This window comes from Mycteria americana, chromosome 1 (genome assembly GCF_035582795.1).
Source record: "Mycteria americana isolate JAX WOST 10 ecotype Jacksonville Zoo and Gardens chromosome 1, USCA_MyAme_1.0, whole genome shotgun sequence".
NCBI classification, from domain to species: domain Eukaryota; kingdom Metazoa; phylum Chordata; class Aves; order Ciconiiformes; family Ciconiidae; genus Mycteria; species Mycteria americana.
The window spans coordinates 103552329-103569086 of NC_134365.1; the positions used below are offsets into that span (position 1 = coordinate 103552329).

At 36.9% G+C, this 16758-nt stretch overlaps 1 protein-coding gene across 10 annotated transcripts in view; it reads left to right on the top strand.

The window, feature by feature from the left end:
- EPHA6 (EPH receptor A6) overlaps window positions 1-16758 on the top strand; it is a 532902-nt gene that overhangs the window by 52802 nt on the left and 463342 nt on the right. Inside the window, exon 2 of one of the 10 annotated variants that reach the window (XM_075515594.1) lies at window positions 4090-4136. The exons of the other annotated variants lie outside the window; for them this stretch is intronic. Within the exon in view, the coding sequence (XP_075371709.1) occupies window positions 4128-4136 (9 nt within the window). The 5' untranslated portion in view covers window positions 4090-4127. The remainder of the gene's footprint in view (window positions 1-4089; window positions 4137-16758) is intronic. 10 annotated transcript variants of the gene reach the window in all.

Consider the following 16758-nt stretch of genomic DNA (forward strand, 5'->3'; position numbering starts at 1 on the left):
AGAACTATTTCAGCAGCTACCTGCTGCCATTTTTAGCTGTCAGCTCAAAAGCTGGTTATTTCTATTATGTGTGTGGTCACTTCAGTCTTATATACGGTCACGATTGTATGTGAACATGAGAGATGTGCAAATAGACATACACTCCCCCAGGATTGCATGTGCTTAGATCTGGTCCACTGAGTTGTACAGTTACCTGTTTTGAGATTACAGCGCATTCTGGGATTTCTTTCATGCTTTGTGCAGCTGAGTAGAACTCGGTGTTTGAATTTGTCCCTTCAGTGCCCTAACTCAGCTTTAGATTTCCAAGGCTCTTTTGCTGTGACATTTTTCCCTCTAAAAATAAAATGCAACAGAACAATTAGAAAAGAAAGCTGATTTTGTATGAAATTTTGCACATTTCTGAAGAGAAAAAAGAAAGATGCAATGGAGAAGTTCTTACAGAAACACTAACCCGCCGTATATGTTGAGCCTTTTCTGGAACAGATAGTAGTATGTTAAGAAAAACTTGCAGCAAACCACCTCAGTAAAAAAATCAAATTCTCTGTAATGTGTTTGAGGTAGCAGTGCTATGAGAAATTTGGCTTTAACTCAAGCCCAGCTGATTTACCCACAGTATGGAATCAGTGTCTGATAAAGATGAAAACAACTTAGATTCCCCCCCACACACACACACATATTTGGGTCAGTGCAGGAAATTTCCTGAGGGAAAATGTTTTGTTCTTCATAATTATTTTGATTTCTGTACTGAAGGCTGTTTCTAAGGGTGAAGGATTTCCTTCTTTGACTGATACAGAAGAGCCAGGATAACAGGGTAAGAGTTACTGCAATGGCTTCAATCTGAATATTCCTTCCTCATGGGAATCATCATGAATCTACAACCTGGTTGCCTGAGCTAGAGATCATTTATAATCTATGATTATTACATTTTATATTTCTTGACTCCCTTGGAGTAATGTAACTTCCTGCATGTATTTTAAACTTATGAATATACAATAAAATATGATACTAGGGATAGCAAATTAATCATGAGCAATGGGATAAATTTTGTGTAAGAGTAAAGCTTGAATCTTTTTGGAGTATTGAGACAGGTTTTTCACTGCTATCATATTTATGCCTTTTTGTGTAGTACTGTTGTATATAGTAGGCCTTTTTTAAATTTTCATCACATATGTTTTGTGCCCACTGAGTTAGTCAGAAAAAAGGGTTAGAAAAAAGACAGAACTACAGTGAAGACAAATTTAGACATAGGAACATTTAGTAAGAGTAATGAATTGTAGGTTTTTTTAACAAAATGTCAAAAATAGGATAATGGCAGTAACTATAATACATGGGTTATAGTCAACTGTATTCATTATGCGAAGAAGCCTAGAAAGCTTTTTTGGCTTTCAGCCCCAGACAAATGTTCTTTTGAACTGTTCCATTGAAAATAATTTTTTTTGTTTTCAATATCCCTCTTTTTCTTCTTTTTACAAAGTAAATCAATGAAATATTAGTGATATGTTGCCAGTAAGCAAAAAAACCAACCTTACTGTGGTCACCATAGTTCACTTACCACCAACTCTTGGAAAGGTTCACAACAGAAATTTAAACTAAGACTTGACAGTTTTTGCGAGCAGTACAAGAGTGATTTAATATTTATATGAACTGTAGTCCATAATTTCCTAGCATTTTAATGTTCTGTGAGCACTTTAATGAAACTTCATAATTGTGTGCAACTTTAACCTACATCCTGCTGATTCACAGGATGCATACAGGTTCAAAATATTTAATTATATATGCTGAATAAACATGATTTTTTAATTTGTCTTCTTGTAATATTATGAAAAAGTATATTATTAAGATTTTGTTTACAAGTGTTAAAAATCAGGTAGGGGATGCTTTTGGAAAGCTTCTAAATTTTAGCTAAAAGAAATGTTTGCATTTGAAATGGCATTTGTAATTCCTTTTTTAGAGTTGTAATTTTAAATACAGCTATTGTAGGTGCTGTGTAGAAGAACTGAAATATTGTCAAAGAAAGGTGCAGTAAGTGTTAAACTACTTGTTAAGAAGCAATATACTTTGCTGAAACCACTATTTTCTGTGATTGTACTGAAAATGAAATGGATTAGCTACTAAGTTGTGATTTAAGAATAAGGTCAAGGATATCAAAGATACCAAAAATGTTTCTGAAGATTACTGAAAAAATGTTTCTGTGCAATTCTGTGGGTGATGTTATACAGTTTTTCAGTTACTTTGAATAGAACCTTTTTTGATTATTTTTTTTTCTATGTTTTGACTTCTTCCAATTTCACTTCATTACAAGAGTTGAATGTTTATTACTCATTTTTTATCTGCTTACATTTGCACTGATATGTCAAAGCTGGTTTGTTTAAATATTAGGAATGATGATACGTAATTATTGTAGTTCCTTGGCATAGGACATCTAAATAGTGTTGAGCAATGTCATAAAAGAAGTTCTGCATCAACTACATCACACCTGGATTCCTTGGAAGTGGAATTCAACAATTTTTAGATACTCAGTGATTCATATGGCAAAGGAAACACAGCCTTGTAAAGTTCATAGCCTTTTGTGATACTGTTTGTAATTACTTTCATTACCCTTGGGAATATGACATTAGAAGAATAATACTTCTATTCAAAATCTTAGTTTGTCTAAAATAATGCCACAGCTAATGCTGAATGACATGATATTTGAGACAGCAACTTTCTTAATCCCAGTATTTTTAAAAATTCTTTTAAAGAGTAAAGTACATTTTGAGACCTTAAATTAAAGGCAAATGTAAAGTTCTTGCCATTCATGGATTTCCCTGCTCTTTTTCACTTACTAAAGAAAATAAAGGATTAAATTTTACCACTTGCAGGTGAATGCAGAAGGAACAGGGATACTGTCTTGGCCACCATCTGAAAGTGGAGTACTCTCATATCTACACCTTGGTATAGATGCAGATGGCATCTGGCATACCTGATGGTCGATCTAAAAATGTATGCAATATAGGTTAAGAGCTATGTCTTTTATACCTGTTAAAGTCACAGACGTGGCTGATATGGACAGTATATGCCTCAAAAATGTGTGAAACCCTACAGAAACTGCAATAACAAAAATCTCTGAACCATTGCCCTATAGAAGTGGCATACATTAAATGCATCTCACCAAAAGTAAATTAATCTACCTAAAACGAGAATGGAGGCAGGACAATGACTATGAACAAACGCAAAGAAAGTATTACAGTTAAGTGCCTCTGGAAGTGGAACGCAAATATTTGGGCCTGTGTTTGTGGACTAAATACACGCTCACCTGGGACCACACTAGGCATTTAGCTTAATCTGTAGATTTGTGCAACGGACTTACTGCATTTTCCATCAGAGATGGAAGCATGCCAGAACAGCGTTTTTATGCATGTAAAAAACCCAGAATCTTTAACTTCAGATATGGCTCTTTTAGTGCACTCAAGGTTTACAGTATGCATCCATGAATCTAACTTTCCATTTACCTCGGATGGGGGCTACACAGCCAAAGGACATTTTGTTAGAAATCTCTAGCAGTGTACAACAGTTACACAAGTGTCGTTCAGAGTGCAACTGGAAGGACCAACATTTTAAGGACAAGGGAATTCAATAAAAATTTTTAGCTGAAAATGAATTTCCATGTCCATAAAATTTTTAAATAAAATTAAATACTAAGGATTTTCCTCTTAAGTGAATTGATAGGTTGACATACCTTATAAAAAGGAAGCTCAATCTAATTTTAAAGACCCTATATACAAATGACAAAAATAATAATATTTTCTTTGCTTGGAATCTGATTCTAATTTGAGAATGCTGAAGGGCGTCTTCTTGTCCCCTGTAGAAATATTGTGCCTTCGTTTCTATCCCAAACACAATGAAAATAGTCTTCAAGCTATGTGACAATATACTTTGTATATCTGGTATCGTACCTTGTTAAAGAAAGTTTAGACTTCAGCTACCTAAGAGAAAAAAGTAACACTACACGAAAGTACTAAAGGAATTCTGCTGTAGGAATCCTGCAATTAGTCAATAATAAAGGAGTAATCAACACATGCCACGTTTTTACTCTGATTTTCTTTGTAGAAAGATAATGAAATACATTTTCCAGCAGAAAATTCACAATGTTTCAGGTAACTGTGGCTATTTTCAGCTTTGTCACTTTCAGTTTAAATGAATTAAAATACTGTGTTAAGTGCAGAGAGCATTTGTTTGATTAATTAGTTGCTGACTTGTTAATAGCAGTAATGGTATTATAATTTATAAATATCTGTAGATTGTTCTCTATGATCATGCATGTCTTGTGATGTGCCGCATTTTAGAAATTACTATTATATTGTTGTAAGTCTAGCTTTTTTGTACCCTGCTGTCTCACAAGTTTTCTGGCTGCATTTGTCAGTTCATTTGGCTTCCTTCTACTCCTTTCCAATCTGTCAGCAGGCTTGCAACATTTTCATTTCTGCTAGCTGCATCAGTTAGATTCCCCTCAGTGTTCAATCTGTTCTGCATTCATTTTGCCACGTTCTGTGCTGAATTTGTAATTGTGTCTAGAAATAGTAACTAACAGTTGGTCAGTTGGAAAATGGGACAACTAAGAAATTATGATGACATTAGTTTAATGTACTTAAAAAAAAATGACAAATCATATATAGGATAATTTAATAATAAAGTGCTTCATTTATGACAACAGTGTTATGATTGAATTTTCTGAGTCGAGTAAAATTTTGCTTTTTTAGAAAATATTAATACCTTTTAATTCAAATGTGTACTCTCCATCTTTAAACTATCACCACCATCTGTAAAATATCCCCAACTACAGCTAGCCTTTGAGATGTCATGATCCCAGTTATCAAACACTGAGTGAGGATTTGCTCCAGTCTCCCATGTCCACATCATCTAAATTGGGTTAACTGGGAGGGTTTTTTATTGCCCATGTATGTTTATATTGCTATATCAGTTGATTATGGTTTGAGACTTGCATGTCAGCTGAGCATATCCTGTCATCAGTATGTCATCTTAGTGCAGTATTAGGGTATCATGCAACTCTGAGCACTGGAGTTCTTTTTCTTTATTATGTTCATATTCATAGGCATAACCTCTAAATCTTCAACTTGTAAAATACGTATCAGTTAATATCTTCAAAGCATTGTAGATACTTTAAAAAAAAAAAAAATCTTGCTTCCAGAACAATACAAAACTGACCAACCTCCCTGGAACATAACCCTTTGGCCTTCCTCTGTGTAAGTACATATCAAAAACAAATATGCTTGTTCCCAGCTAGCAACAATTTGGAAACAGAGATGTTTGTCTGTTTAGCGTAGTGACACTATATGATAACATCTACTTTTGCAGTCTTAAATGCTTCATTATTGCAACTATGCATTTGTGTTAAGAATATGTCAGCAAATGAATATTAAAATGCTCCCTAAGAAATTTTTGAATAAAAGATGTGCTCAGGAAGGCCTTTTGCATGAAAGCTATGCTGGAAATGCTCATTACAGTAACCACTTTAAGAAACAGGAGTTAGTAAGAAAGTGCATCCCTTTTTAGGTCATGTTAGCCAGGTAATATTGCATGTGTCGCATACAGGAGTCATTAAGAACAACTGGTTTTGGACAGATATTCAAGGACTGAGAAAAAAGAACTAGAGATGTTGACAGCTCTAGAGATGTTGACTAGTGGCTAGCACTACTCCAGTTTGCATGATGAAATCCACACTGAAAGAAAGAGACAATACAGGGATTTTGAAGATGCTATCATTCAAGAGAAAAGGAAAAAAAAAGAGAGAGGCATAATGTAAGATATTTTTCTTAACAGATAATAACATGATAATTTCTTTGAAGTTTGTGAATGATGAGGTCATCTCATCTTGGTACATATTGCTGTTACTTTTTTGTGTTATGTACGACTTCATTACCAAATACAAACATGCATTAGAATTCTAGTTTTTATTCAGACTGATGGGTAAAATCAGTTAAAACACATCATGCCAAATGTTTACCAGATGTCTGAAGTGCTTCAGAAGAATCGCATCTATAATATAACTAAATTGCCAGAAAAGCGAGTAAAGGTAATCAGTGTAAGTAATCTGAAAGTGAATGAAAGTGACATAGGACAATTCGTAAAATTGATGCAATAGAGATTAGACATGAGTTTTATCACTATTTCAAAATGTCATGGTATATTAGCTTGTAGGGGAATATACTGGTCGGAAAAGTACACAATGATGTTTCACTACAATACGAATTTTAATAAAGCTTAGTAGTTGAGTATATTTTCAATATCAATTTGAGAGACCAGGTGGTATTTGGGAGACAATTTGCATCAAAAAATCAATAAAGAATGATGGTAAGGTTTAGTGTAGTCTTGCTTCAGATAGCCTAAATGATATAATATACAATAGAAATCTTTCAGATCAGTAAAATAGATCATTTGACAGGTAACTCCAATTGATTTTGGCACAATGCAGTTAGGTACGAGTTTGGAAGTTTGGTCTATTCATAAATTTAAGAGACTATGAAATTATTAGAACAAATATTAGAAATGCAAATTTGTGTGTCCTTTCTCCTACCAAGAAAAACTAGCCAATATTCCCATGATGAGTGATATGATAAAAAAGACTACTAATTTTTCAAGAGAGAAGGTGGGAGGGTTGCAGGTACCTTGGAAGGTAGGATCTTGACAAACTGAAGAAGTAGTCTTGAAAATTATCTGAGATTTTTTTAAAACAAACAAAGAAATGAGATACAATACCACATATGTGATAATACCTCACAGAAATTTTGGCAAAACTAAGCATTACTTACACTGCCTGAATGTCAGGATTGCTTTGAGTCTAGCACAATTTAACTGATATGATATGACTCTGATCTAACAAACAATGCATTATTCATTCAAAACATCTATATTACTCAAATACATATTTTGATTTAGTCACACACATGTTTCTTACTGGAGATTACGTATATTTTAAACTACTTCGTAGTTTCAGAGAACGGTTTATGCATTTGAGTTGATAGTAGGGATAGGGAGTTTTTCCAAACATGCATTTTGTAGAACTGTACACCTATCAGTTTGCTGGTCAATGGGTCTTTGGTTAAGTAAATGTTATGATTGTACTTATGTATCTTTTGGGGAGGCATATGAGGAAGGCCTTTCAGCTAGGATTTAGTGATATGCTAACAGAGTCACCGTGGCTTCTAGTTTCAGGAGAACACTGCTGGAATAGCTTGTTTCGCTAAAAAACGCCCACAGAAATAAACTCTTTGTTGTAAACGTTTTGCACGCAGTTCATTTAGATCTGCTTTTGTAACAGATCACTAGAAACCTTTGAATTTATTCTTTTGCCTTTTTCTGTTGTAGCTTACAGAGTCCTCTTTTTCTTTGTGTGTGTAATGCACTTCCGATTAAAAACCAAAAGTAGATATTGAAATGGTGTCTTACAAGGAAGTACCGTTTGTGTTCTTTGCAATTTATACTGAACTATTTTGCCCCAGGCAAGTCAACATTGTTCTGTTGTTTCTCAGTTGTTTGTTGTATTGACTGAATACTTACCAGCATATTATTTGATATATTACCAACAGGTCATTCAGTAAGTAGATCTTCATAATCTTTCTAAAGCATTGAGAAAATAATAAATGCAAGTTTAGATTAAAAAGGAAAATACCTTTTGCTTATTGGTACCTTTTCTGTTACTGTAAGCTGATTAATCACATCCATGAAATTTTGAAATATGTTTTAAAAATACAGTTGGGGGCTTGTTTTATTTACTCAAAGTCCTATCGGTAAATACAAACCATCTTTCTCTACTGAGCTTCCTTTATTCTCGTTAGAAGCTCCATCTCAAAGTCCCAGTACTCATACTTTCTTCAATACAATTTTGAAATCTTTTAGCACTACGTATAGTATAGTTAAAATTCTTTTTTAGATTGTTTTTGATAGTTGTAGACTGGCTCCCAGTGGACATTTTGTTCATGTTGCCATTTCAAGAAAGAAAAATACATAGAAAATAAGAGAGAGGGAAGAGGACTTGGTCAGGGACTAAACTTAGTAGTTTTCCTTTTGATTAAGACACATTAGTGCACCCCAGCAATGTGACGGTCAATGGATGCAGTTAGGGAAGGTTTTGTTTCTCCTCTGTGGTGGCCTGCATGTTACTATTCTTTTTGTTTTAACTAAAAATTAAACTGAATTAATGCTGTTGCTTTCATGATACCAGTCTGTTAAGAAAAAATTAATTTGGAATCAGATAGGAAGTTCAAAAAAAGAAACACTTCTGTGACATTTTCTGTCAAAAATCTATGGAGTCTATAATTTTTTATACAATTGAAGGGGAAGAATAGAAAAACACACTGATTAGGAAGACCATGTAATTGGGTGGTTGTATCAGGTTATCCTTACAGGATTTCTTTTTACTTGATCTAAGTAAATGAGATTATTCTCAGCTGTCTTTTACTGTCACAAAACATTCCTTTTTTAGGCTATTGAGACATAAAAAGTTGAATCAATGGATGGAATTGAGACTTTACATTTAATCTCTTCATTGATAGCACAGGAAGGAAGGGAAAGAGAATGATGATGATTTTTGGAAGCAATCTACATCTTTTAGATAGAAAACTATCTTAATAGATAATTTTTTTTAAATTTCCCAGTTATATGGAGATGTGGGATTACAGCCAGTTAAACTATGTGGAGTAGTTAGGTCAAAAAGCGTGGAAAGAAATAACCTAATTTAAGTCATAGATATTGTTCAGGAGGATGGCTTACATATACGAACACAAGCAGTCACTTTGTTGATATAAACCATACCTCACTGTTGGCTTTGCAAGTGTAGCTGTACCAATAGAGTTGTACCAATGAAGACTTAAAATGATAGCTCTTCAAACTACAGTTGTGATGCTTAGTAGTATGCATTAAGTCTCTACTGTATATATATATATTCTTGAAATATAAATATTCTATTACACAATTTATACATTTTGCAGAGGGTTTGTTTAAGTTGCAATCACTCCCTGTCCCATAGAAAATGAGTTGTTTACATTCAGCCTGCAAATAATTCTGATGCTGTTATGAACAGACACAAGACAAAAGAGAAATTGTATACAATCGTTGTATGTGTACTCAACTTAATTTAAAAGCTAGTAGAAGTTCCCAATGTTCACATTAGCTCTGCTTTCACCTTTGAGATAATTTACTCTCACTGCTTCACCACTGCCTTGTACAGTGCCTACAACAGATGAAATACACCAGACTTTTAATAAGGTTTTACTGTAAGTGTTTTATGGAGATCAGGAAGAGCTATCATATATATTATGAGTGGATGCTTACCGTAAACAAACAAAAACAACACAGTGGTTTTTGTTACAACACGTGATTATACCAGCTGTATGTTTTTTGCTACAGGAGAACACGAAATCTATCTTGGGAAAAGTGTGCATAAAGGCCACAACTTATTTAATAAAAGTAAAGGGAAAGTACATTTATAATTAGCTCTTGTAATGAAAGGCAGCTCCAGTGGCCAAAACCAGAAATTTGACATTGTCAGATTGACATTGATGGAAATATGACCAGAAAGGTCACATACATGCGTGATCTCTGCTTCTATCGGTATGGATCCTTTGGGGCTAGACACCTAAGGAAAACTCTGAAGCATGTATTCGCCTCTTAAGTCTCTTATAAATGTAAAAAGTTATGATATAGAGATGGTTGGTCTTTGTTGGAGTACTAGAATTTGTTTCTGTTCAAGATTCCTACTTGATGTTAGGTGCCTACCATCATACAGGAAAATTAATTCACTATGCTGAAGAGGTGTAAGTGAACAGTAAGCTAAGCTGCAACAAAGGTTTTATTTGGTTTCATAGATTACAGTTAACCCATTTTTCCTATTGTCCCTCTAGCTATTATTAGTCACCTAATCTCTTAAAAGTAGAATGGCAAAAATGAGTCATGAGAAGTGGTTTAAAGGCCAGACAGCCTAGTTATTCGTGTAGGCACACAACAGTAGACACACTAATAGAGAAGGAGGTGCAGAGTTCTGATATGATTTAAACAAAGAAAATAAAAAACCAGTAAAGATGTTTAGAGAGGGCTGACATGGTCAGAGCAACAGGCAATTAAAAAAAGGCTATAGCAGTCATGTTTTGCATAGACTGAAATGGGCTTGTAGAAGTGAGAATATTCCCTTCTAAGAGATGAGTTCCAAAGGTCAGAAGATAAAGGCTCATGCCCATGGTCTTTAGGGAAGAGATCAATATTTGAATGCAGTCAGAAGACAAAGGTTCGTGCCTGTGGTCTTTAGGGAAGAGATCAACATTTGAATGTGGCCAGATGACTCCCGAGTGACAGATCCTGTCAGTGTTAAGAGGAAATGGCATATTCTGTTTTGACAATGCTAAGATTGGTGAAGGCAATGCCAGTAAGTCAAGCAAGAAAACTCACAAAATCATAAAACCGTAGAATAATTTAAGTTGGAAGGGACCTCTGGGGGTCCAACCCCGTTGCTCAAGCAAAGCTAATTTCAAAGTTAGACCAAGTAGCTTAGGGTTTTTCCAGGCAAATTTTGAATATTTCCAAGGATGGAGATTCCGCAGTCTCTGGGCAGCCCAGTTTAGCGCTTGACTGTCTTCGTTGTGAACATTTTTTTTCTTTATATCTGACCAGAGTTCTCATTGCTGCAACGTGAGGCGGTTTCCTTGTGTCTTTTCACTGTGTGCGCAGCAGAGTCTGGCTGTGACTTCTCTGTGACCAGACGTTAATTAGCTGCAGACAGCATAGTAGATACCCCCTTAGGGGTATCTTTTCTCAGGCTGAACACAGCTTCTCCTTACACGTCATGTGCTCCACCCCCCTCACCATCTTGTTGAACCTCTATTAGACTCACCCCAGTACGTCAATGTTGTTCTTGTACTGGGAAGTCACATTCAACTTGTTGTCCACCAAGACTCCCAATCCTTTTCTGCAAAGCGGTTTTCTGGCCAATCAGTCCCCCACCTTTACCACTACATGGGCTTATTTCCTTTCAGAAGCAAGATTTGGCACTTGCCTTTGTTGAACTTTCAGAGGTTTCTGTTGGGCTATTTCTCAAAATCTCTCTGAATGACAGCCCTGCTCTCCATAATATCATCCTCTCCCTCTACCCAAGTGTCATATGCAAACTAGCCATGGGTTTATTCCAGTCTATCCACAGATACAATGGCAGACCATGCCAAAAGCCTAGATAAAGTCAGGGTAAACAATAACCACTGCTCTCCCCTTGGCCACACAGCCACTCATCTGATCATAGAAGTCAATCAGGTTGATCAGATGAAATTTGCCCTTGGTAAATCTGTGCTACGTGTTCTCAGTCACATTCTTCTCCTTCACGTGCCTTCTTTTGAGAAAGATTTGCTCCATAATCCTCCCAGGGACAAAAATTAGCTGACCAGTCTGTAGCACCCCAAATCTTCCTTCATGCCCTTTTTGAAGAGGGATGTGATATTTGCTTTCTTTCTAGTCTGAGACCAGACCTTGCCAGTAAAGACTGAGGCAAAAGATTTAGTGAGTGCCTTAGCTTTTTTCATGTCATTTGTCCTCAAGTCCTCTGCTTCACTGAGCAGTAAGTCCACATTTTCCCATTTTGTTGCCAGTGTACCTACAGGAGCCTTTATTGTCACCTTTTACATCCCACGCCAGGTTCGTCTGGGCTTTAGATTTCCTAATTCTGTTCCTACATACCCCTTCTATATTCCTTCCAGGATGGCTTGACCCTGTTTTCATTTTCCATACACTTCCTTTTTGTGTACGAGCTCAGTCAGGAGTTCTCCATTTCCATGTTGACCTTCTGTCATGCCTGCTTGGCTTCTTGTGCATTGCAACAGGCCTTTCCTGTGCTAGAAGATCAATCAACCAAATACTGGAGACCAGTCTAGAATATCAGGGCAGATTTGGGTCATGTAAAGATGGATGAAAAATATTTTTGCCTAGAGGAGTAAGCTGAGAAAAGCTAAGCAATTTTTCTATATCTTATCTGCAAACATTTAATGAGTTCAACTTTTGTACAAGTCCTTGGATGCAAAAAAAATATAACAAATTAATTTGACCTGTACCAATAACCTGAACAGACAAGTTTTCATGCTCATTATCTATGATACAGGAAAAGGAAATACAGTATAAAATTAATACACTTTAAAAAGTTAAGTAGAACTGCAGTTTAACAGGGAAAGAACACAAAAGTATTATTATTATTATTATTAATTATTTTTCACACAAATCACAAAAATCACTGAACACAATGCACTGCATTATTTTGATCACAGAAAAAGCAGATCCCACTTGCTGTTTTCAGCTGTAGCTGAGCTTGCTCAGAGGTTGCAAGAGAGAAGTATTTTCAGTCTGTTGGAATCTTCTTTGTCACTTGTTCTCAATGTTGAAGACTGATTATAATTCTCTTTTAAAGTAATCTTTTGATTTTAAAATTCTGCAACAATATAAGCACATGTACACATGCACAAATATATGTAGATATGAAATAAAAAATGTCATTGTGATGGAATTACCTGCATGAAATTTTATGGCAGGGTTTATAACAGTCACTGGAAAATATATTGAAGTATTCAATATTTGTAATTAGCCTTTCCTACTTCCTTTCTTGGGCGTGCAAGAGTTCAAATGTTATCCCCTTGGCCTTTTTCTTTAAATTTACACTTTAGGCAAGTATGAATTCACAGGAAAGAAGTTAGTAGTATATAAACCCCCACCAAGTGTTCCAGTCTCAGAGACTGCCTGAATCACGTGTTAGAAATGGGACACCATAACAAACCTTCTTAGTTAAAACTTTGCTTCTTGCTACTTCTGCAACATCTGTCCACGTGGCTGCAGTTCTCTGTTCCACAGACTATTCAGAGTGTGCCCAGGTGGCCAAGAAGGCCAATAGCATCCTGGCTTGTATCAGGAACAGCATGGTCAGCAGGAGTAGGGAAGTGATTGTCCCCCTGTATTCAGTACTGGTGAGGCCACACCTCAAATACTATGTTTAATTTTGGGCCCCTCACTGCAAGAAAGACATTGAGGTGCTGGAGCGTGTCCAGAGAAGGGCAACAAAGCTGGTGAAGGGTCTAGAGCAGAAGTCTTATGAGGAGTGGCTGAGGGAACTGGGGTTGTTTAGCCTGGAGAAAAGGAGGCTGAGGGGAGACCTTATCACTCTCTCCAACAACCTGAAAGGAGGTTGTAGCCAGGTGGGTGTTGGTCTCTTCTCCCGAGTAACAAGCGATAGAACAAGAGGAAGTTGCCTCAAGTTGCACCAGGGGAGGTTTAGTTTTGATATTAGGAAAAATTTCTTCAGTGAAAAGGTTGTCAAGCATTGGAACAGGCTGCCCAGGGAAGTGGTTGAGTCACCATCCCAGGAGGTATTTAGAAGACATGTAGATGTGGTGCTTAGGGACATGGTTTAGTGGTGGACTTGGCAGTGCTAGGTTAACGGTTGGACTCAGTGGTCTTAAAGGTCTTTTCCAACCTAAGCGATTTTATGAGTCTATGATAGTAGCATTTATCAAACCAGTCACACTCCACTGGAAACATCAGTGTGCTTGTAAGGAACAAGAGGGTAAGGAACCTCTTTGCGAATTATTCTGTGAGGGGCTGCAAAACAGGGAATCAAAAAAATGAAATAAACACCCCCAAATTTTTTATGGGAAAAAAAAAAATTCACAACCATACAAGACAGAGCTTAAGAAAGATGACAGGAAGCATATTAGGATATTCCCAGGTGCACTAGAAACATGGTCTTGAGAAAAAGCAGAAAGTTCTTTTTGGATGAATGCTGATTAGCTGTGTGCTTTAGAAGAAAGACAGTGTCTCTGTTTCTTGATTATATCCTCATCCAAAGAAACAATGTTCTTTTTTGTCTTTTGAAAAGAAATGTGACTTCATCAAAGAAGTAATTAACTGTCTCTATTAACTGCTATGCTTTCTACCAGGAAACTAACTTTTGACCTGTTTGCTCTGTTAAAAAAAATTGCTGACATTAAGAACTGTTCATAGAGATAGATATTAACCATTTTAAGTTTTATGGTCAAGGAATATAAATAAGCTAACTAAAATTATTGGGTTTGGGACCTGGATACTGAAACTTCATTTTACCAAAAGACAACCCCATGGGATGCTTGGAGATGCTGTTTTTCTCCAGGAAAGGAGTAAGTTACATGTGAAATATGAGATACCTGTTGCCATTATTAACATACAAATAAGATCTTGAGAACTAGAATGCTCAATTTCAGTTAGTCTGAAGATTTGCCATGGCTGATGTGAGGAGGTTGACAAGTGTCCTGGTGTTGCGTTAAGAGTTACTGTCATGTAGGAGTCTGAGGAGTGGCTGGGGGGGGGGACGGGACCCTCCCGTTGAGTCACGAGGTTCAGACAGAACCCCCTTGCTTTCTAAACTCCTTCTCAGAGAGGAGTCTAGGTGCGGCTAAGTCCAGTCCTAGTCTCAGACTTGGTCAACGGTTATTTTCTAAGGACTGTATATGCAGCCATTCATCAGAGTAAAGGCGACAGCGTTAATTTAAATGCGCTGCACCCCCAGTCTAGTCGTGTTGCATGAACTATCACAGCCACATTAATAAAGAGTGCAGTTTATTAGAGCAACAGACAGACAGAGTCTTTGGATTACTGGTGATAAATTTACTGTCTGCAAAGCATGTGCAAATACCAAGAGTATGAGTGACACTGCCGGCTATAAACGCGTTAAAGATGATAAAGCAACTCTAGAGAGATTTCTAAGTTTCCCGGGGAGGCACTTGGAATAACCAAGTGTTCGAATCTTACCCAAAGGCATCCCGATGGGGGGGAAGAGAGGCTCAGCCCGTCGACTGATCCCAGAGGTCGGAGTGGTACGCAATGGTGTCTTCCCTAACATTCTCTTTCTCTTAAACCATTTTATACTATCTTTCACCTTTCGGGTGGAGCCTGAGTGACTCTAGTCATACATACCTTTGTTTAGGATTGGTGTAAAGTTTTCTCGCTTCGCTTTTAAACGTATAGGCTAGGAAAAATTCAAAGCGCAAGCTCAGTGAGGGGTGGTCGCACCTTGGAGGCAGGTAGCTTTTGGGATGGAGGTGTGTTTTGGTATTATAATGATGTTATAATGAGCAAAGTTCATCAAAGGACAGCATTTTGTCAAAAACATGACAGACTATTGGCCCAGGATAGCAAATGTGCAGCTTACTGGTCACACACAATACCTTTGAGTTCCCATTTAATTGCAGAGCCTGGCCGCAGCGTCTCCACACTGCTCCACCCTCTGAACAGTACCTTCTTAGGGCCAGTACACCAAGCTCCCCTGGCGTCACCGAAGCGTAAGGTTACAGGCCTAGGGAACTTCCATGGAATGGCCTTGCACATCAGCCGCATTCCACCCGGGAATCTTCTTCAATGCTGTACCTTACCTAAAAGTGTGAATATAAGTTTAATTTCTAAGTCACCTCCAGCTATTATCCCACACCTGTTCACTGCCCTTTTCCTGATACTTTTCTGGGATCTAGTGAGACACACTGACATGTGGATTTCTGAAATAAATGAAAAGACCAGTACATTTTAGTTCAGCTAGTAGTATGTACTCTTGCTGGCATGAACAATTTCATGTTGAAGATCTAGTGAGTAAGATAGAAGTAAAGACCTTTTGATTTATTACTGGAGGTAGGATCTAGTGTTGAACAAAATGCAGAAGCTCTACATGATGTAAACCAAAACTAAAATGTGGGGTCATTGTGGTCATTATTTCCTTTCTCCTTCCTGAAGTACATTTTGTACTTGCTGACTGGCTCCCAAATAAAAAGTTCATTGAGCCATAATGTTAAATGAAGCTGTGTAAGCTCTTAGAAAAGTGATTTCTGATAGTAAACACTGAGTTAGTACATGATTTGAATTATAGTACCTGGACTTTAAGTTTGGGTAGAACTTTGTGACTTACTACGTGGAGATTGAAGTGACATTTAAACTGCAGTGTGAGTTACTTCACAGTTTATCCAATCTGCCAAAGAGAGAAAAAAATTAAGTATTAATGACTTTTCATTTCTGATGGCTCTCAGAAAATAAGAGTTTGATTTTTTAGTTTCTCCATGTTGGTATGGTATCCCCATAGCATCTTTGTATCCAACTTGGGACATTATAGTCTAGAGGACTGTACTACCACGTGGGTGAAAAACTAGCTGAATCATTGGCCTCAAAGGATACTTGATAACAGTTCAAAATCTACCTTGAAGGTGCTTACAAGTGGAGTTTCTTGAGGGTCTATCCTGGGATCTATCCTGTTAAAATCTTTATCCATGACCTGGAGGAAGAGCTGGATTGTACCCTTATAAAGGTTGTGAATGACACTAAATTGGAGGGTGCAGTCAGTATTCTTGAGGGTAAGATTGCCATTCAGAGGAACCTAGGCAAATTAGAGAAATGGGCTGATAGGAACTTTGTGAAATTTAACAAGGACAAAAGCAAAGTTCTATGGCTGGGATGGGGTAACCCCTTGCAACAATACAAGCCGAGTACTAACTGATTTGCTGGCAGCTTTGCTGAAAAGGATTTACCAGTTCTGGTGGACAGCAGGCGAAACGTGAGCCAGCAGTGTGGCCTCGCAGTGCTGAACGCTAACAGCATGTGCTGTATTAATAGGAGCATAATCAGTGGTGATGATTATTCATTTTTACTCAGCAGTTGTTAGACCATGACTGGAATACTTCATCCAGTTTTGGGCCCCCAGTACAAGAGAGTTGTTCATTAACTTGA